A 21534-nucleotide genomic window follows, 5' to 3' on the forward strand; every position below is an offset into this window, starting at 1 on the left:
CTGCTACCACTACGTTTAATGGTATTGCTGTTTCTTCGTATCATTGTGGTATAAACGAATTCAATCAATGACTCAACTTTCCTTAAAGTAATAAAATGTGAGAGTAGTGACACCTGGTGGTCAACTGGTAGTTATGGACAATTGGAAAAAATGGTTCAACTTTACCCATTTTATGGATGCTGCAGACCATCTGCTTTTGATCAAATAGGCAGATTTTCTGCATTGACCCAAACTAACCACTATTTCATTGTTTCAGTAACATCTGACATGGTAATGTTCTATTGGTTATGTGCATTAATGATAATAGGGTCTACTGTAGCAGGGATAAAGTGCCTAAATCATCAGATACTGACACACATTCACACACAAAAAGAATAAATGGCTGGGATGAGGGTGTTACAGGAGGCTACTGGTCTTAGCCTAACTCCCAATTACAACTACAAAGAAATGCAGTGATAAGTAATCAAGGTTCAATTTTGAAAAAAAAAAGTAGCTATGAAGTATTAAAGATTTTTTTTTAAAGTAATGGCCTATAACTTGTAATATATAGACTATTTTTAAATCGCAAAATTGTTTGTGCAGCCAATGTCAAAGTACACAGAACTCCAGATATTGAATTTCATTACCAAAACCTTATTACGTGTATTTTACAGTACCTACCCAAAATCCTAACCATGTACATTTACCCCAGTACTTGAGTTTAAAGCTAATTTGAAAAATGGATTTCCTACAGAAAATCTGTATGAACACTGACAACCGAAATTGCAAAGCGTTGCTGAGAAATGAGGAATCTTACAGCGCAATTGCATTGCACTGCTGAAAAACGTGAAAACTGAATTGTAAAACTGGCAGAGTTGAAAGCTGAACTGCATTACCTTAAGAAGCTAAGAGCTGAAACACATTGCTAGAATAGCTGGAAGCTAAACGGTAGTACTGTCACTGGTGGAAGCTGAAATTTCCTAAAAGGCTGAAATAAACAAATGCTTTGTAGTTTAATAGCATAAAATCGAAGTTTAATACATGCATAAATGTCCTAAAAGCGCATAATGGTTTGACCTTTGAAGGGAAGTATAAATAGGCCTACTTTGTGACCCATTTCAAGTTTAAATTAAGTTTGTGGATAAAAGTATGGAAATTGTAAAATTTCAAAGTGGACTAGACTGAAGTCTTTTTTCAACTCACTAAAATGTCTTAACCTTTGAAAAAGCTTTAAATGAAGTATGACTGTCTAGAAGTTTTTGTTTTGAATGTTCAGTTTTGTGTTACTATCTTGGGGCTTTTATTTAGAAAATCCAGCCTTGTCCTTTCCAACCAGTAAAATCCTGTTGACATCTAGGGAGTTTATTTTGAAAATCCAGCGAAAACCAGAGTCAGAGCTTCTCTTGCCTGGTTGGTGCATTACCTAAAGCAGCTAAGAGCTGAAAGACAGTGCTCGAAAAGTCAATGCTGATTCAGCATTTACACAAATATTTAGTAGTTACTAGTTTCTTTGTGTCAACTTCCAAGGTGTGGTGAAGCACCATCCATGTAAGAGGTTAAAATGCTGCTTATATGTTAATGTATCACTAATAATAATCCAGTGTAATTACATGACAATTTCACAATGACAGGGCTGCATATGAAAACTTTTGAGACATCACATTTTTCTCATTCTGAAGCTCTATGTAAGATTTGAATGCATGCCTATTTTGTATCGTTACATGGCTACTTTTACTCACGTAAAACCTCTGTTTAAGGTTAGGTTAATCCACAAATGCTGAATTGCTCAGAAAGGCCAGGCTGCAAACTCAAGTCTCAACATGCACCATGTGCCACGGCGACCTTTTATTTTGAAGTCACTGTCTTGACTTCCGGTGTTAACCTCTCTGGCGGACTTGGCAGTATTCACGCTTTCTGATGTATTTCCACCACTTGGAGTGCTGTTAGATATCATAACCTTGAGTTGCTGCACTTTGGTTACTCCACAGAATCATGGTTTCAGCTCCGGGACACCCCCTGGTAGCTCCAGCGCTACTTAGTTAGCTCCATGTAGCCGCTAACGAGAGCAACCGGCGGCGACAGCCCGGATAGGGAATGCCTCGGAGAAAGAAAAACGGCCAAAGCCCGGCCAGAGTCCCCGGCGGACCGCCAGAGGGGGGAAGCCTCGGCAACAACACCAGCTACCGACTACCTCAGGGATTTGACGGTGCCATGGCGAACAACTTTCCATCCAGCACCTCGCTCCCCAGCTCCGTCAAGGAGAACATCGTCAAAAGCATGCAAGAGATGTTCTCACACCTGGAGCCAGAAGTTATATACATCGTGCTGTCCGAGTGTGATTTCAAAGGTAGCATTAAACACGGAAGACTGGTAATCCAGCCTGCTCTTTGACTCATGGAAATGCTATTTAGTGTTGTATGTCTAACCAGTTAGCTGTGTAGCTTGTTAGCAGTGTTACTATAACAGCATTTTACAACGTTACTGTGTAGTGGGGGTCCCATGTGTATTATTGACAGTATCAGCAGTCATCTGAAACTGCACCTTACATTCCTTGGGTCAGCAACCCACGCACCCTCTTCCACCTGTTGTGCCTGTTTATATAAGCCACGAGTCCCTGCGTTCCCAATACAGATATGTACTGTATGTGTACACTTAACTTTTAACTGCCTACATTGCTGATAGAAGAATAAAATGCTGTATCAAAGCCTGGGGGACACAACAGAAAACCTGCAACCAAAGCCCAGTCGCTAATCCCAGGTCAGATGACTGCAGAGTCCTGCCTGATCAGGCACAGTTTACAAAATTACACAGAAAGGAGTTATTTAAAAGACTGAGAAGTTTAGAAGTAGGACAGCCAGGTTCCGTACCACCACTTATCCAGAGAGTGCTCATGTCCTTAACTCCGAAACCACCAATTGTGTTGTTGTCATTCTTGTCACTGTAATGGTATGTCTGAAATTCATCGTCATTGGTTTGTGGTGATGACAGCATTGCTGCAGTAAGGCTTCTTTTGCATACCCTTATTTTTAGTTGTTTTTTTTCTGCATTTTTTGTAACCACTTTAATGTTTTATTTTGTTCTATGTGAGCTCATCAATGCACATTCCCATGAACTACGTTAAAATAAGTATTGAAAAATGTAATCGCGACGTTTAAATCAACTCCGGGTGTCTGTGGTTTCTCTGTTTGTGTTCTAGTTGAAAATGCAATGGACTCTCTCTTGGAGCTGTCTGTGGCTGCTGAAGTTGTAGCCCCTATACCTTCTTCAGTCTCTGGCTTTGAGCGCACTGCTGCAGCCCTGCTCAGCCCTCGCCACTTTTCTGAACCTAGACCAGACCCAGACTCCTCCAATCCATCACAGCTGCCCTCCTCTCCCCCCTCCACCAACCTCCTGACAGCAGACCTGGACCTGCTAGTTGATCAGGAGCTGGAGACACTGGACGCACAACAAGGCGTTAAGGAAGAGCATGGCAGCAGCCAGTATTTATCTATTGGCACGTCACTTTCCTCTTTCCCCCCACCACCATTCCCACAGCAGGTCCTCCCTGAGCTGCTTCAGTCCAGCCTGCAGCCTGGATCTAGAGGGCCCTCTGGAGGTGACCTGGTGGAGCATGTTTCTGAACCTTCCTCTCTGCTCGACCAGCTCAGCACTTGGGAAGATGAGACTGTTGAAGAGCGGCAGTCGATGGTGGATTTCACACATCTGATGACAGAGATGCCTGCAGAAAAGCCAAAACCTCCTTTGGACCTGGCAGCTTCAGGACGTCCCTCGGCTTTCCAGGTGTATAAAAAGCAAGACCTATCGCATGCTCTCTCAGAAAAGGCCGGGGTCATGCCCCCTAAAGTAGTAGTTGGAGGAGCAAGATCTAAGGTGAACATGTTGAATCAGGTGCCTGTAGGTTACATGCCGTCAACCTGGAATCTACAGGCACCAGTGTTTTCTCCTCGTATCCATGGGAACCAGGGGCCAGCCTTCATTACCCCTGTAGCTCAAACACCTTCCAACTGGCCCGGCCAACCCAGGCATGTCTCTCCCTGGCTGATTCAGGGCCCGGTCAGCCAAGCACCTCTCAAACCTTCTGCTACTATTCCAAAATCCTGGGCCCTGCCTGCTGCTCCGCATCCTCCTGCGCAGTACAGCAGGCATCGTTTGGAAGGGAGAGTCCTCGTTCTGCTACGTGGTGCTCCGGGATCTGGCAAGTCGACCATGGCTAAGTAAGATTTTTGGGGTACTCTATATAACAATACACTTTAGTAGCACAAGTTGTTTAGGAGGGCGGTTTTGCAGTTGCATCACAGCTTCAGGCAGCAGAGTGGAGAGTTGTTTGAATCTAGGGGTGTAACGTGTGATCGATCTGTATCGATATATTGATTCAGTGATCAGCGATCCAATATCATGGATGCAGAGTGAAATCTGATACAGATCGTCATCCCTAAGAAACAACTTTATTTTGAAATTTCCATGGCATATCTTCGTCCCCCGTTCAAGCGCACCTCCTTCCAAAACATTTAAACAGTGCTAACGGCCTAGCGCCAGGCAGACGATGGCAAGCAGCCAAGAAAAAGACAATGAGAACATTTACTGATATTGTCTCATATGGATCACAGGCCCTGAACTGAATATAATATCGTATTGTGACAGTACTTGTGATTTACACCCCTATTTGCATCCAAATAATGCCAGAATAAGAAACAAGTAGTTTTTGGAAAGTACTTATTTAGCTTTTAAACATACAGCTAATAGTGTTCTCAGAAAAGCAAAATGAGTGCATGTCTTTTGGTGTTTTCTTTGGCTTTTTGTTGATTTTGTTATACAGATACATTTATTGTCACACTGTACCCAAGCTACATAACAGGAATAAAATATAAGTCTAAAATATCAAATATAAATAAAAGTAAAACAAGATGATACGGATAAATAGGCATGGGAAGGGAATAAAAGATTGGGTGTTTCATTGTGTGTATTTTAGGTGTCTTAAGATGCAAGACTGTGCACAGGTGACTTAAAACATTAACTTCTTTCCGTAAAATACTTTATAACTTATGTCTTAAAAGGTGTGATCTAAATAAAGTTTGCTTACTTGTGTAAAAAGCATGTATGACGTTAACTGATTGTTTTTAATCATATAGTCAGCCAAAGTAGATATTTTTGCAATTTGAAATCCTTTGGTTGTTGCAGAGTCAGTAGAATTTTGTTTTACTTGCCAGTGTTAAAGCACAGCAACAAGTGTTACTGTTGAAATTGATACACTTGCAATCTCTGTGTGTAGTGCCTGTAGGCCATGTTCACATCAGACATGTTTTAGTCAGAGCAGTGATGATTTGCTAACAGATAGCTACCTAACAAGACTTTTACTACAGCAATCACAACCTGTGTTACATCACCTGAAAGCTGTCTTTATCTCTATGTGTCTGCAGAGCCTTGTTAGAGCATAACCCAGGCGGAGTTAAACTGAGCACTGACGACTTCTTCACTCGCCATGGAAAATATCAGTTTGACCCCACTGCTCTGGGGGAGGCCCATGACTGGAACCATAAACGAGGTAAACAACACGCATACAAACACACAGTTTTGATAAGGAGTGATTCAGCAGTAGCAAGTCAAGGTCAAAAGATTGTTTTATCTATTTAATTGATTGCTATTGTTTCCCCTTAAGTGCTGTGTGCAGAATAACAAAGTGTTTGTTTCTCTTGTGCTGTCTCTCTTGTGCCAACTTTGTTCTATAGCTAAGGAGGCTTTTGAAAGGGGCGCAACCCCCATCATCATTGACAATACCAACATGCAAGCCTGGGAAATGAAACCCTATGTGGCTCAGGTCAGTGTGCTTGCCTAACATACACTAAGCACGGTAACAGCTCAGCGCTCGACAGTGCGAGTGTTTCACTCGCATTTGCGACTAAATATAGGTGTGTTCGAACTGTAAAAAATATTTAGGGGCACATGTGCGCATAAAAAAATCAGCCGAAGCAGCCTGTATTTTTGTCATTAAAAAAATATGATAATCTAACCGCAAATGTTGGAGGAACTCCAGCCGCCTTCCCTCTTCCCTCTTCCCTCTTCCCCATGTGACACATTTGTGGGCGGTTTACCAAGCCACTGTCGGCACAATGAATATAAGTCCCACTGTCGGCAGGGTGGAAATAAGTGTGGAGGAGACAGACTGGGTTAAGCCTGCTCCGTTCTCCCCGCAGTTAGGGACCGTTCTCCACGGCCAGGCTGTCGGCTGGGTGGGAATAAGTCAAAGTGTGGGGGAGACGAGGGACCGGGAAAAGCGGCGGACCTCCGGGGAAGCCTGCTCCGTTCTCCCCGCAGTTAGGGACCGTTCACCACGGTACCGCTGCCGGGCAGGGTGGGAATAAGTCCTGCAGAGTTTCAGAGGACCTGGAGAATGTTTTAGGATAGTAATAACATTATATAAGATAATCATATTGCAAAGATAATATATATAAGATAATAACATTAAAGACAAAATTAAATTGCAATACTTTTCAAAACTTGACGATTTTATCTTTCTGTACATTTTGTATACAAATTCATTAAATAATTTTGCTTGTAAATGTCTATTTGCATCACGTTTATTACAGAAAACACATTATTTGATCAACTTACATTGTGCCCCTAAAGTTCTTTGTGCGCTCCTTACTTTTTCAACTTAGGAGCACATGTGCTCCTTGGGAAAAAAGTTAGCGTCAAGCCCTGCAGCTTCCACGGGGCTAACTGATTCTGCTGTAGCACTAATTGCTCTGGAGAAGAGGCTCACAAAAGTTCTTTTAAATTACATTTAATACATAACACTGTCATACATTAGGCTACGTTCAGACCAACTTCAGCACCTGCATGAAGAAATGCAGCGTGATGAAAGATTTAGTACTTGCTGCAGTGATAACATCCAAGTTTTGTAAAATAGCCATTAGCCATTAAACACATTAAAAGGATAGTTCAGATTTTTTGAAGTGGGGTTGTATGAGGTACTTATCCAGAGACAGTATATTTCATACAGTTGATGTCAGTCAGCATGCCCCCAGTCTGGAGAAGCAGGCACAGAAGTTTGACACAGAAGCTAAGCAATGTACTGCAGTGGACAGGGACAAAAACATATTTTAGCTACTTAAAAAATTCCCACCTAAAAAAAATTAATATCTCTTAAAGTGCACACTATATTGAGAGTATTTTCACTGCTTTACCGTAATGCCAGACAGTGATTTCCGACTACAACATGAGGCAGTTATATTGTTCTCTTCAACGCCAGACTCCATTGAGAAAAACAGTGATTTAACATTGCGGAACAAAGGAGCTGCTGGTCTACTGCGGCCTGCATCAGTTAGTTTGTTTGTATTTTTGTGTGACTTTGGCATTTAAAATGGTTAGTTTGGATTCAACAAAGTCACACAATAAAACAAACTAACTAACTGATCGAGGCAGTGGTAGACCAGCAGCTCCGGTGTTCAGTGAGCTAAAATTACTGTTTTAATTATTAGAGTCTAGTGGCTTTGACGAGAACAAAATGGGGAACCGAACTGTTTACAGCTTACCCATTGGGACGGGCAGTCTGACGGAGCGATAAAGCGGTAAAAATACTTTCAATATAGCATACACTAAAACTGATACTGATTTTTTTAGGCGGCTAAAACATGTTTTGCTGCTGCCCCCGCTCACAGCAGTACATTGCTTAGCCTCTGTGTGGGACTGCAGCCTGCTTCTCCAAACTGGGGGCGTGTTGACTAACCTCTACTGTATGTAATACTCTGACTATGGAAAAGTACCCCATAATGTCCTAATTCAAAAAATCAGAACTATCCTTTTAAGACTAATACTTAAACTGTACTCCCTGGATCACATTTCATTGCCTTGCCAGTACCTTAAGAGCATGTTCATACTGATGCATCCTTGTTGTAATGCAGGGCTGATTTCTGTCTGAACTCCTCTGTCTGCCTGTTGAACTACACTTTTGCCTTATACCTCTTTATGTATTAACATTGATAGAAGCATTTAGTCTCTGAAACAAATCCATTGTGAGATTACATAACATTTGGCCTGACAGTGTAAACTTTGTTCTGAACTATAAATGTTTGGTCCCCTGTTTGTTAAAGGCACTGAAACATGGATATAAGGTGCTGTTCAGAGAGCCAGACACTTGGTGGAAGAACAAGCCCAGAGAACTGGAGAGGTGAGAGAGAGGGGGGGATTACAGTAGCATCTGTTTTTTTTAATGTAGAATGGCAGTAAAACTTTTTGCACGTGACCAGCAAGATACTGTTGGAGACAATTTTATATATTCCACTTTTGCATCTTGTTCTGTTTGTACGTGTGTTTCTATATGCAGACGCACCACACACAACGTGCCAGCGGAAAGGATCAGACGCATGCTTAATGGCTATGAGCGCTTCGTCACAGTGCAGTCCATCATGGGTTCACAAATGCCTGAGATGAAACAGCAGCTCCTTCTGGCGAACAGAAATTCACAGTGAGTTTCACCTTTGAACGCTGGTCTTGCAGACAGCGAATCTGCTTTGTTTCACATAGAAGACCCAAATGTGACTCACATAATCAGGAAAAGCAGCTAATTTAAGAGTCAACATGAATATTCTCAAAGACAAATATGTTTTCTGTATATGACATTTAAAGACACTGTCAGTGTGGAATACGGCAAAACTACCACTGACTCAGCTGCAAGCTATACAGCATGTGTTGATTTGTGGATGAGATCAGATCTGTCTGCAGGGTTAGGAACTTATGTATATGGATATAAAATATTTTACAGCTAAAATAGTGGAATTTAATAACTGTTGACAAGGGATGCACAATAAGGGGTGTCGTAGAAGGGGGAAAAGTGGGACTGATTACCCATGGGAGGGGGGCCCTCGAAAAGCCTGGAATGAAAAGTTTGGTTTTGCTGGCAATTTTTTATTTCTAATTAGTGCCATAACAAAATTAAAACTGGCTGAATAAAGCGGTTGAAAGACTGAACTTTCTATAAAAGAAACAGTGGAATTCTCTTGCATTTCTCTTACCAAAATGGTTTAGTCCGTCCCCGCACTTGGATTCATTCATCTCTAATTGCAGCTAGAGTCACAAAGTGACCACTTAAGCTGCTGGAGCACCAGCGTTTACTGATATCTGTTTCCCCATGAAAGGGAAAAAAGTGTTCCAAAAGAGAAAAGAAAGAAAACAGGTAAAGGGAAAGAAAGCAAATTCAGAAGGTCTGTGAGAGAGACATAGGTCAAGAGAGGAAGGGCGGGGACGACGACACAGAGACTGCTTATGCATAGGACCCAGAATTTGTTGCTATGCTCCTGTACACAATGTTTATACACTAAGTCTTACTTAAAACTGATGAATCCAAAGTACATTATACCAGACGTATCATTGGTTTTCATTTCACTGTAATACCACCATGTAAATAGTTTCTAGTGGTGACTTTACCTATACTCAATGTTATATATCTATTTATTTAATTTGGCATATATATGGCTCTCTGACACTCTGTTGCCGTAAAGGAATACTTCACCCACAAATGACCATTTGTATATCAGTTACTCACCCCGTGTCATGTTGAGTTTGTGAAGAAATCTTTGTTTTTCCTGCATGCCTCCACAGTGAATGAGGAATCGCGGTGAACATTCTTGAATTGAAGTAAAAGGGTTTGAGTTTAACACCAGCAAAACTAAATTTGACTCCTGTTTACAAAGTTTCACACAACTCGTTCGTTATAATCCAAGTCTCATTTATCCAGTGTTTTATAAAACACATCTGCAAAGGCAGTCTCACACACAAATGTGTAGCGTGCCTTGGCAACTCCATTGAAAGCACAAGCAAAGATTAAATACATGTTCTTGCCCCCCGATGCGCTACTTGTATTACTACTCGTGTTTTAGCCTGTAAGGTTTTAGTGAAAATGCGTGTGTTTGGGAAGTATTGAGAATACAGCTGAGGAAATCAGAGTGTGTTAGAGTTTGCAAACAGATGTTGTGATATGGTTTTGCTGTTGGTAAACACAGTCCCCCTTTACTTCAATTCATCAAGAATTTTCTTAGTATTTGGATTTTTCATTCACAGTGTAGGCATGCGAGAAAAACAAAGGATTCCTTTTAGTGATTTCTTTTTTATCTTATCAACAAAATTTTAGATCATTCTAGTATTAAAAACCCCTTTGTGGTTAAAATAAATGAAACTCATGAGATTTATACTCATCCAGTAAACATGGACCATCCAACATCATTGGGCTAAATCAGACATGATGTTGATATTGTGCAACCATCATTAGTTTTGTTAATTGCACCACTCCAATCTCTCTTGTTTTCTCTAGGCTGGTGACTTCTGAAACACCTCGTCCTGACCTTGTAGGGCAGCCTGGATTGGCTGAGGAATCTAAGAAATCCCGCCCTCAGCTGTATTCCTCCCTCCCTGATGTGTCCTCTATTGGTCGCTCCAGCGAAGTGGGAATATTAAAAGACAGCACCCACAAATCTACGGAGTCCCTCAATTTCCAGCCAACTGGAACACTTCCGGAGAACAATGAAATGTCCGATGGAGATGACGACATGGATTTGGGGGAATTAGATTCTGAGTTGGATGCCCAGTTGGAGCTGAATTGTCCAACAGGAGATCAGAGAATCCCCGACTGTATTGTGGAATCAGTGATGAGCGAAGATCATCGTGGGGAAGAAATACCTGTAGCTTTCTCTGAGTCTATTGCACAAAGAGTGAAGAGAGAAAGGCCGAGCAGGAGGTCTGACTTTGACAGGTTGGAGCCTGCAGATCTAGTGAAAGATACTAACCAATCCAACAGTGAGGCGAAGGAGAAAGAAAAGACAAAGGAGGCAGAAGAGGTTGAGATGGTGAGGGATGGGGAGGATATGGAAATGCCTGAGATGTTGGATTTTGTAGGAGATTGGCCTTGTGAAGGGTCCCTTGAACAGCGACAGGTGAGGAGAAGAGAAAGGCATAAAGATGGAAATGGACAGGAAGACGAAGGTGTGTCTCAAGAAGCTAATGACAGTCCAGTGCAGTCGGGACCCAATGTGGCAGAGTTTCAGAAGCTTCTTGATCTTATTCAGACAGGAGTAGCTGACATTCAGGCCAGCTCTTCACATTCATCCTCCCTTTCCCTGAGCTCTGGAGAGGAACTGGAGAGAGGCGAGGAGGCAGGTGGCAGGTTTGAGGAGTCACTCGGCAGTAGATCTAACATAGATGAGAGGGAACAAAACATGAACCCAGGTAACGGCAGCAGAGGTGAATTACCTGACTGTGTGTTAGACTGGAGACCAGCTGACTCTTGTAAGGTCAGGGAATCGGGGATTGATAATTGGGAGGGACTTAAAAATGAAAATGAAGCAAGTAATACCACAGATAATGTATTGGAGATTGGTAGAGAAACAGAGTCTGTGGATCTGAAATCAACCAACCCAACCAATCTCCTCTCAGCTCTTTCTACTGACTCACTAGTTGTCTCCAAAACAGTGGAGGCAACTGTATGGCATGATGGAGAGGGAAGCTATAATATTGAAGGTGAGGTTGGTACAGAGCCTGCTGCTGCTCATACTGATACAGACAGGAATAACTGCACAGAGCTTGGCAGAGATACAAGAGGTGAGGCTGAAGGGAGTCATGTTAGTGAGAGTCCTGTGTGTGAGGGCTCTGTGGAAGCAGAAAGCAGTTCTTTCAGTGGAGGCAGTCAGGAGAGAAAGCAGCGCCAGGGTCGTAGATCAGGGAAACAGTGCAAACTTGCCCTCACCTTTACTCAAAACTGTCCCGACTCTTCACTGAATCCCCTTGAATGTCCCAACAACACAGCTCAAAGTGTAGACAGCACTCAGAGTAGCATTGACACAGATGTTGAGCCTAACTGTAACATTAGCCCTAAGCCTGAACTGTTCACCGAGTCCAAATCTGAGGCACACTTGCAGCCTCCTTCCCCACTTCCTCTGGTAGACACAGGCAGCCCCACCCAGACAGAACCTCAAGACTTTGCCCTTCTTTGGCGTCTCAATCGTCAAGACAGCCTTGATGATGCAGTTGTCGCTGCGTGCAACCACCCCAGCGACATCACAGTCCTGTCTGGAGACTCTTCTCGCTTTGTGCCGGAGCTGTCCTCTGCAGTCTCTGCAGCAGTTGCAGTTCACCCATCTGGCCAAAAAGAGGTGCCCTACCGCGTGGTGCACGAGAAAGGCACACAGGTGGAGGAGAAAGAGCTCGGGGCAACTCAAGACCGGCTCGAGAGCCTGCGCATTCTCAGCCGCCATTTTAAACTGGTTAGTTTTGACACATTGGAAGATCTGTATGACAAATGCCATCAGGACCTAGAGTGGACCACCAACCTGCTGCTGGACTCTGGAGAGAGGTTCTTCAGAGATGATGATGTTGAGAAAGAGGAGGAGGGTGGTGCTAGGGGTGAAGATGAGCAGAACCCATCCCATCTGTGTGGGGCTTTAGGCAGGATGAGCATCACCCTAGATAAGCATCACCCTGAAGACTGGCCAAAGGGAGAGCCAACTGGGTTGGAGGAGGCGACTCAGCAGTTAAGCTTTGGGACAGTCAGTGAATCAGATGAGAACTCCAGTAATACAGATGTGCAAATCTTCGGGGGTGCAGCTGTTCCAGTTAGAAACAAAGATCATCCTGATACAACCTCACTCTTAAAAACATCTCCTCAAACAGAGCCTAATCTGCCTCTCGCAGTAAATGAAGGAGAGAGATGTGGTGATGCCGAACACAAATTAACATCAGAGGCCGACCTAGAAGGCGGCGCTTGGGGTGGAAGCTTAGATGATGTAGTGATAATTGAAGAGTCAAGAATCGAGATTGAGGAGGAGATTGCCAGCATGGATGAGATTCACCGGCTGCTGCAGGCTGAGCTAGAGGAGATGGAGAGAGAGCAAAAGCAAAAGGTGAAGGAGGAGAGGACGGAAAAGAGGCATGCGGAGGAGAGGAGGAGTGGACACCTGGACATTCAGTGTGTGGAGCTGAAACTACCCACTGAGCTGGCACTGCAGCTGACTGAACTGTTTGGTCCTGTCGGAGTAGACCTAGGTAACCAACACACAGGTGTCACACTGAAGAATACCTTTTACCTCAGTCACTAAGTTTAATCCTCAGCTGACAATGCAGGCCTTAATGCTACTGCACCAAAAATAATAGAAGTAATTTTTGGAAGAATGAAAATAACTTTAACAGAAGTTGGAACTCTTTCACGTGTCCACAACTGGCCGGTTGCTGCATAATGTAAAATATGTTATACATAGCCCTCGAGATTCTGCCATCTGAAATAAGGTCGTATCCTGCTGGGGTCGACGCTGCAAAGGCATGTGGTCACAAGAGGTTCACACTGCCGAAATCAAACGGGATTAGATTCCAAACCAATAACCAAACCAATAAAAAAATGTTTTTTATACTTCCCTGGTACTCAGAACTAACATTAGGGTATTTGTTCACTCCACTCCACAATATTCAGGTACATGTTCCACTGATGACTATGCAGTGCAGATGGACCTGAACATGGCTAAACTGCTCCACCAGAAGTGGAAGGAAACCATTCAGGTGAGTTCTTTTAAAGCAGCTGTAAACAATATGTTTATCATAACAGTTTAGCAAACAACAGTGTGAGAGGTTTGCTCCTAATAATGAAGCCACAGAGAATTATTACCCGCATCTGCAGCTCTACAGAGCTTTATAGTGAGTTGCAGCTCATTGTTTTGGAGTTCTGTATGTCAGTGTTGTGTTCACAGCTTGTTTCTGCTGCCCCCAAGTGGCCAAAAATATAGTTATTGCAAGTCATATGGCAGGGACTATGTTTACATGCTTGCACACTAATATCCACTATTATTCCGAATAGGACAATATTATGAATTTGACAGGTCATGTAAACAGCAGGTTTTGTTTGGATATTCCAAATTAGGCCTTATTATGAGCAGGGCTGCACGATTATGGCCAAAATGATAATTATGATTATTCTGATCAATGCTGAGATCATAATTATTTCTCACGGTTATTCATTGTTTTCAGGGTTTCACATTTACACACTTTCACATTTAATTAAACTTTTTTTTTACTATCATGTCTGAGTTGACGCCGGACAAGGACAGTAACGGTAACGGTGTGGTAACAATAGCAACATTATTCTTCTCGGCCTTCATGCATTCATCATATTACAGATTGTGGTGAGTTTTTGAGCGGCTTAACAAGTTGGTTGTGTTGTTTTGCAGCGTAGACACAAGTCTTACGCACTCTTTGCATATGATTACATTCAGTAAAGTTATTCACATGCTGTCATTGTAGGATGCACGCGTAGTGGCATGACAGCTCCTCAAAAGTAGAGTCTGGCTGTTAAGGAAGCGCTTGATTTTAATATGCAGCTGAGTTTTCTATGAGCGGAGCATGCATTTTAAACGTCAATATCACAGCTGGTCATGTTCATCGAATTGTGGGAAGCCAAAATCGTGATTGTGATTAATATTTGATTAAATGTGCAGCCCTAATTCCGCATGTAGCATTTTCTGTTTAGGACAAAGGGAATATGCTGATGTTATTTAGATTTTAGGAGCATTCTTTAGACATGTATACAGCACATTTAGAATATGCGTCTCAGTTGGGGGTTTTACTGCAGTTTGTGACTCATAGCCTCTTTCCTGTTTATGGTCAGCTCTACGTGTTGTCATGGATGAGTTGTACACAAACCAATTGGCCAACAGTTTGCAAGGCTGTGGGGCAGAGATGCATGGCTTAAAGAAAAGCCTTTATTTGTGGTCTTGGGCAAAAACACCTGCTTTTAAACATTCTGAAAGACTTGGATATCAACAGGTTTTTGAACATGCACAAATATTGCAACGCCAACCTTTTTAAGAGGGTGGTAAAAGGAATGAAAGAGGGAGGCTGCGTTTGTAAAGTAGAACAAGTCCGTCACTGGTGGAAGACTTTAATAATGTACTGTCTTGATGCAAAGGACCAAAATGGCCAATGCGGCTCAAGTTGTTTGTTTGTTTCCATATTTCGATGTGATAGACGACATGACAGGGAACATTAATCGGAGTATGCAGTATGTAGTCATTCATAACTAACCTCTTGTGCTGCTGCCGTGGTCCTGCCAGATGCCTCCTGCTGCTGCTGCCGTCATTAGTCATACTTCTACTGTTATTATANTGTGATTTGTGATATTGGGCTTTATAAATAAAATTGATTGATTGATTGATAACTTACCAGCATCAGTCAGTTCTATCCATGTAAATATATTACCTTTATATATTCTCTTTTACAGGAAAAGCAGAGACAAGCAACTCTTTCCTTTCACTTGCTTCAGGAAAGTAAGTTCACACACACACAGTCATTCTTAGACACAAACTTAAAATCCGTGGAGCATCATGTAGTGCTAATGGCAGCATACCTTTGCTCAGCACATGATCAATACTGTGTTACATTCAAAGACACATACTGTATGCACACATCGAAACTTCATCCATATGTTTGTTGGGTTGTTTGACTAAGAATTCAAAACCTAACCAGCACTGGGGACTGCAATTCAGATGATTCAGAAAAATCTCCTTTAAACATTACACCTGTTTATCTGTATTGTCCCGGTCAAACACGGAAATACTACTGGGATTAATGTTTCTCAGACATGACTTCATTTTGTTTCATATTTTGTTTTGAATGTACAGGTTCAGCACACTGGGGAGAGTCACAGACAGCCAAATCTGGATCACGAGACCGGACACAGCCAGCACGTTTCTTGTTTGGTGCAGATGGTTACGCGTCGCTGGACAGCCACCCAGAGGCCCGTGGTCAGATGCCATTCATGGACCACTGGAATGTGTCCCGCCCTCATGTGTCTCTTAGAGACATCATAAAAGAGCAGCAGGCTCTGCAGGAGAATGTGAAGAAGGTAACACATCTGCCTACTGTACCTGCAAACTTATATATTGAATCATGTTGTTCGTCTCACATCCTAACCTCTGTCCAACCTTCTTCCTCTCAGACCAGACAAAGTCGCGCCGACCTAGACCGGCGTGATGGAGCCTCCCTGCTGAAAGAGGACCAGCTGTACTCCCTCTTTCCCACCATCGACCGGCATTTCCTCAAGGACATCTTCAGAGACCACAAGTGAGAAAACAACTTTGAGACTGAGTTCATTTGATTTATTTGACAGAGATGCATCATCATCATGGAACTGATGAAGGCTGATAATTCAAACATGCTCTTTTCTTCTGTAGCAAACAAAAATGTATAAATCTTATGTGTTTAAACACTGCTCTATATTCCTGACTATCTTGTATATGTGTCTATGTTTGCATAGTTACAGCCTGACACAGACGGAGCTGTTTCTTCGCTCTCTACTGGACGAGGAGCCCGTCAAGACAGTGGTTGCCCCAGAGGCTCCTCGCGCCGACCACTTCAGAGCAGCCAGCAAGGAGAGGGAGAAGGTATTCACAGACACAAGCAGAGAGACACTATATAGTCTCATGTGTAGGTCTGTTTTCTAGATTTATATATCTAGACTCATGCATCTCTTTATTAATCTATAGACCTATTATAGAAATAGCTGTGTAATGTCTATTTCTTGACCTCTGTGTCATTAATTGTTTTCCTAAGCATTCCCTGTCGGCATTTATGTCCCCGTTAACTAGTAAATCCTTTTTTGTTACTACAATGCATATAGATTTTAGTATTCTTTTATTACACACAAAAACAAGAACTCTTGTACCATTATTCAAACATCAAACTGACTAAAGGCTGAACTGCTACAAAGCAGAACAGTTTAGAGTTTATTATCTGCAGTAAAAAAAAACATCAATGTAAACTGTGCATCTGCAAGGCTGCATCAGAAAATAAAAGTTACTGATTACTTCTTCCACCCTGTTTCTCTGTCCTTTATTTAATTTGTCAGAGGCAGAAGCCCCTGGAGCCAATCGTACCTGACTATCAGGATACGGAGGACCCAGAGTATGAGGACTTCAGGGCCGAGGCCAGCATGCAGAGGAGCCGACAGCTGGAGAGTTTCTCCAAGGCTGCTGAGGCCTACAAGCAAGGGCGCAAACAAGTGGCTTCATTTTACGCACAGCAGGTGAGGAGCTGAGTATCTTACTCCAACATTTACACATGTAAAGCACTTTGTAAGTATTTTTGAAATAATGGATGGCGGTGTGATATATTGAAATGGAGTTAATTTAAATGTAATTATTCAGCTTTCCCTGCATTTGTTTGTTTTGAATGTGCAGCTCTTCTTTTACTAATAAATGATCAGCCCAAGGTTAACTGATTTGCATCACCTTTTTTGTAGGGACACCTGCATGGCCAGCGGATGCGTGAGGCCAATCACCGTGCAGCAGTCAAGATTTTTGAGAGGGTCAACTCATCACTGCTGCCCAGGAACATCCTGGATCTCCATGGGCTGCATGTAGATGAGGCCCTGGAGCATCTGGCCCAGGTCTTACAGGACAAAGCCACAGGTAATGAATAATATACTGCACAAAATATGGCCAAACACCAACTGTTGCTTATGACTGTTGTACTTTTACCACCATACGTGTTGCAAGCTTGTTGTTCACTGTGTATTCAACCCTCTCTTGACATAGCATTATGTAAGCTACCTAGCTAACATTTATGTCAAGATATTGTTGTCATAGAGTCATAGAGACATCATACCCATGTGTAGCATGTCATTGATAAAAGTGCTGGGAGCCCTGTTTTTTTAATAAAGTGCCGGGATGAAGCAAACGCTATGTGGTCACAAGTCTTACAAACAGGTTAGATCTGGATTACAGAGATAATTGCAGGTTGGTTCTGTTTCTGAGCTTTTTGAGTATTGGGTGGGTTTGAAAACATTGGTGGGCCTCAAGTCTATACTTAAACTAGGGACAACACTGTTTAGTTGCATACATCTAAATCATGTGAAGGACCAGAATATCTAACAAGTACGCTTGCATAAGGTTGTGTTCCTTCCCCTTTGGTAAAGTTTGTGCACCTCTTAACTGTATACACTGTGTGTGTTTGTTCTTCTTTGGCCTCTTTCTGTGTAGAATGTGAGCAGGGTCTGTGTCGACCTCAGCTTTCTGTCATCACAGGAAGAGGGAACCACAGCCAGGGGGGCGTGGCCCGCATCCGCCCCGCCGTTATAGACTACCTCACCAACAAGCACTATAGGTACACACACACACACACACACACACACACTCACTCACTCACACATGCAAAACACACATGCACAACCTGTTCATTGTCGCCCACCTTTTCTCTTATCTCTTTATCTCTCAGGTTCACTGAGCCAAAGCCAGGTCTCATGTTGGTCTCTTTGAAGTGAGAGGAACCTGGTTTATTGGATTCAAGCTAAAGCTGCTATGGAGGACAACACACACACACACGCACGCACACACACACAAACACACATACACTGTGTGTCTCTCTCTCTCTCTCGCTCTATAGTTCTACAACACTACGTATACATTGACTACAGTTTATACAGTATAGTACACCTCGTTTCGTACTTCTGTCAGTCAGTTTTGGTCCTTTTTTTTTATTAACTCTCTCCGTCTCTCTTTCCATTGGTCATATGGCCACCAGAAATTTAACTTAATCCCAATCTTTATCATTATTAAATTGAGGTAAATTTTTGTTAAAATCTTGATCCTGATTCAGATCATAATACAAATAATTCTTCTTTTTGTTTATGAAAGATAACTGCATAGGTGTCAAACACAAATAAGGTCTTCACATGCAGTTGTAATGCTAGAATGTATGTAAATTTTACAGTTAAAAATGTTTTATATTGTGGCGCATTTTGCTTTACATTTATCTTCATGTCTTTTAAAGAGCATGAAAAATCCCTGTGTTTTGGTTGGTTTTTAATCCTCATTAATCGTCAGTATTTGCTAATCTGGAGTCATGTTTGAGAAATAATGTGAGGATTTTAGGAAACTGTTATAGAATCATGACGGCATACTGTCTACTTGGAGGTTGCTCTCTAGGATTTTAAGTAATATGGCGTCCCTTTTTGAGGCACACTTTAAGCATTTTATTTGACGCCAATTCTACATTTAATGCATGCCATCGAATCAGAGAAGTTATCGCAAAACCAAATGCTGAGAAGGAAGAGAATTTTTTCTCTCTCATTTGCAGTGTTACAGTTCGTCTTGCTCACCAGGAGGCGAGACTGAAACTCTTGATGACAGACAATGAAAAGGCCAATAAACAGGTTGAACAACCTCATTTAATAGTCAGAACACCTCCTCTGAGAGTTCTGCAGCAGTCTCCTTTGTCTTAGCAGCTACATTATACTGCAACTGTTCATTTACTAAAGGCCAAGCAGAGCTTAGCTGCTAATATATTGACTCCCAAACTCAGGTAAAGATTTAGCATTTGTTTTAGCATATAGGTTTTCTCTTTTGAGGCGTTTCGATTGTTTCCACCCTGTTCCTGGTTGCTTTTATTTGAACCCATTGTGCCAAATTTAAATGTAGCAGTTGTATTCATCAGGATGCTACATTATTTTTGTAGGTTTGATATAGCTTCTGATATTTTTCAGAAATATGCAACAACCATGTTGACAAATTTTACTTATTGTACATAATGTTGTGAACGCATGAATTATAAAGAAAATATTGTATTTTTTTATTCATTTGTTCAAATGGTTTTACAGAGAATATTGTATTGTGAAATAAACTATTTGTTTACTGTTTAAGACTTGTGCATTTATGAGTTTACATGAATGGATATGTATCATAGTGGAAGAAATAAGCCTGTGTTACTGCTGTTGTAACAAAGCAAACCATCACAAAACTCAGATAACCCGTTTTAGGCATTTTAAAGTGGTACGGATGCTGAGAAAGAGGGAAATTATAATGTTTGCAATTTACAATGGTACTTCTTACAAGTCAAAACAAAGACATCATGTACTTCACTTTATAACTACTGTTTCATAGCTTCCCCAACATATGCAGTTTGGACAATTTCTTTATGAAGCCAGATTTGAAAAGGATCTTTAACGTGGACAAAAACCTCACATCCCATTCACAGATTTTTTATTGGACTTGAGAGGTTTGAGAACTCCTGTGAAGGAAGTTCATTCAAATTTAGAGGTGACTAAGTGGGACGTAATGGAGGATTTCAAAACAAAAAGAATGTGTCTTGTTATCATGGGATAGCCAGAATTTTTCTCACTTTGATGGCAGCAAATCATGAACTACTCAGATATAAATTAAAATGCAAACTGAGTCATTGGCAGAACCATATCAGCATTAACTCACAATGTATTTGGAACATTGCTAATGGCATAAAAAGAGCAATACATGTATGTAAAACACTGTTGAAAAGGGCACTCCACTGATTTAGCATTACGTTAATTATTGTCAGACTCGCAACTGACAGTTTTAAAAAAGGATAAAATTCACTGAAGCACAACTAAAGATATACATTTTCTATTCAACACATCCTTCTTTAAAACATTGACTGTAAAATAATGGATGTGGCTAATATGACATCACCCATTGGTTTGTGGACTCCTGTTTGGAAGCCTTGAGTTTTGCATTTTTTCTGTTGCCATCTTGGATTTTTGGAGACACAAGTGACCATATCTGGATAAAAGGGTGTAGTAGGGGAGGAGCAAGGGGTGGATTTGTCGGAGAGTCCTAAGACACTATGCATATTAGCCTGTCACTCAAAGCAGACACACCCTTATTAAGCATAATTGAAGGTCCTAATAATATTTAAAGAAATGACTTATATGAAAATTTGCCATGTGCTACTGTCAAGAATGGGGAAATTAGTTTTGGAGACCAAATCCTTATTTTTGTATCAGGCTGTAAACATGTTTATTTCTGCTGTCAAGTTGGGCACTTTAATAAAGGGGTCTATGGGGATTGACTCGCTGTATGCGCCAGCCTCCAGTGGCCATTTGAGGAACCGCAGCTTGTAGCACTTGCTTTGTGTTTCAGCCCCACAAACAGACCCCCAGGAACAGCGCAGTGCTTTTAAGCCAATTTGACAGAGTGGCCAAACATGGAATTACAACTTCTGCTTTCATCACGTGATGCCATGGGGCCTAAAAAGACTTATAGACTTACATTGTAAAAGAGGCATCTGTAAATACATTTTTTTTTTTTTTTTGAGTGCCACAACCCCTGTGAAATGACTTGTTTTACTATCGGGATTTGATGCATTTGATCCAATATATTTCTAAAGTATAGAAGAATTGCACAATTCAATCATTTTATCCCTATTCCAGTTAGCGGAGTGCTAAACCTGAAGTTAGCCTCTTGGCTGGCAGAAGTCTCTAGTGTGTTTGCTCTCTGGAACTACCTTTGCGTAAGATCCGAGTAATTTCCTAACCCATTAACACACAATCAATCTTAAAAAACATCTGCCCGCCCCAGAGTCCATCCCCACAACTAAACCACTCTTACATACATATGTCATCAACAACACTACCTAAAAAACAAAACAAAAACAACAACATATCAAAAATAATCTTACCGTTAGCACATTTTACATTCCTCCTCCTCATTTCTGTTCTTCACTATTAAACCTTTTTGACTTCATGCGGCACTGAGCAACTTTAATTGGAATGAATGG

The 21534-nt window shown here is 41.7% G+C and overlaps 1 protein-coding gene across 1 annotated transcript; it reads left to right on the forward strand.

Moving 5' to 3' along the window:
- The first annotated feature begins 1727 nt into the window (after positions 1-1727).
- n4bp2 (NEDD4 binding protein 2) lies at positions 1728-19645 on the forward strand. Its single transcript, XM_050044889.1, has 16 exons — positions 1728-2326; positions 3176-4193; positions 5397-5521; positions 5706-5794; positions 8070-8146; positions 8303-8443; positions 10286-13008; positions 13430-13515; positions 15230-15275; positions 15630-15853; positions 15947-16071; positions 16265-16391; positions 16856-17032; positions 17249-17417; positions 17988-18111; positions 18223-19645. Exons 1-16 carry the CDS (start codon positions 2074-2076, stop codon positions 18266-18268), a joined length of 5550 nt encoding a protein of 1849 aa, XP_049900846.1. The 5' UTR covers positions 1728-2073; the 3' UTR covers positions 18269-19645.
- Positions 19646-21534: the final 1889 nt, after the last annotated feature.

The sequence above is a fragment of the Epinephelus moara genome, chromosome 5 (assembly GCF_006386435.1).
Source record: "Epinephelus moara isolate mb chromosome 5, YSFRI_EMoa_1.0, whole genome shotgun sequence".
NCBI lineage: Eukaryota > Metazoa > Chordata > Actinopteri > Perciformes > Serranidae > Epinephelus > Epinephelus moara.

Bases quoted from the DNA above. Each gene is read 5' to 3' on its own strand.
- n4bp2 (XM_050044889.1), top strand. From the start codon at position 2,074: ATGCCTCGGAGAAAGAAAAACGGCCAAAGCCCGGCCAGAGTCCCCGGC. The intron at 5,522-5,705 runs GTAAACAACACG...TTTGTTCTATAG, and splicing joins TGACTGGAACCATAAACGAG to CTAAGGAGGCTTTTGAAAGG. The intron at 17,033-17,248 runs GTGAGGAGCTGA...CCTTTTTTGTAG, and splicing joins CTTCATTTTACGCACAGCAG to GGACACCTGCATGGCCAGCG.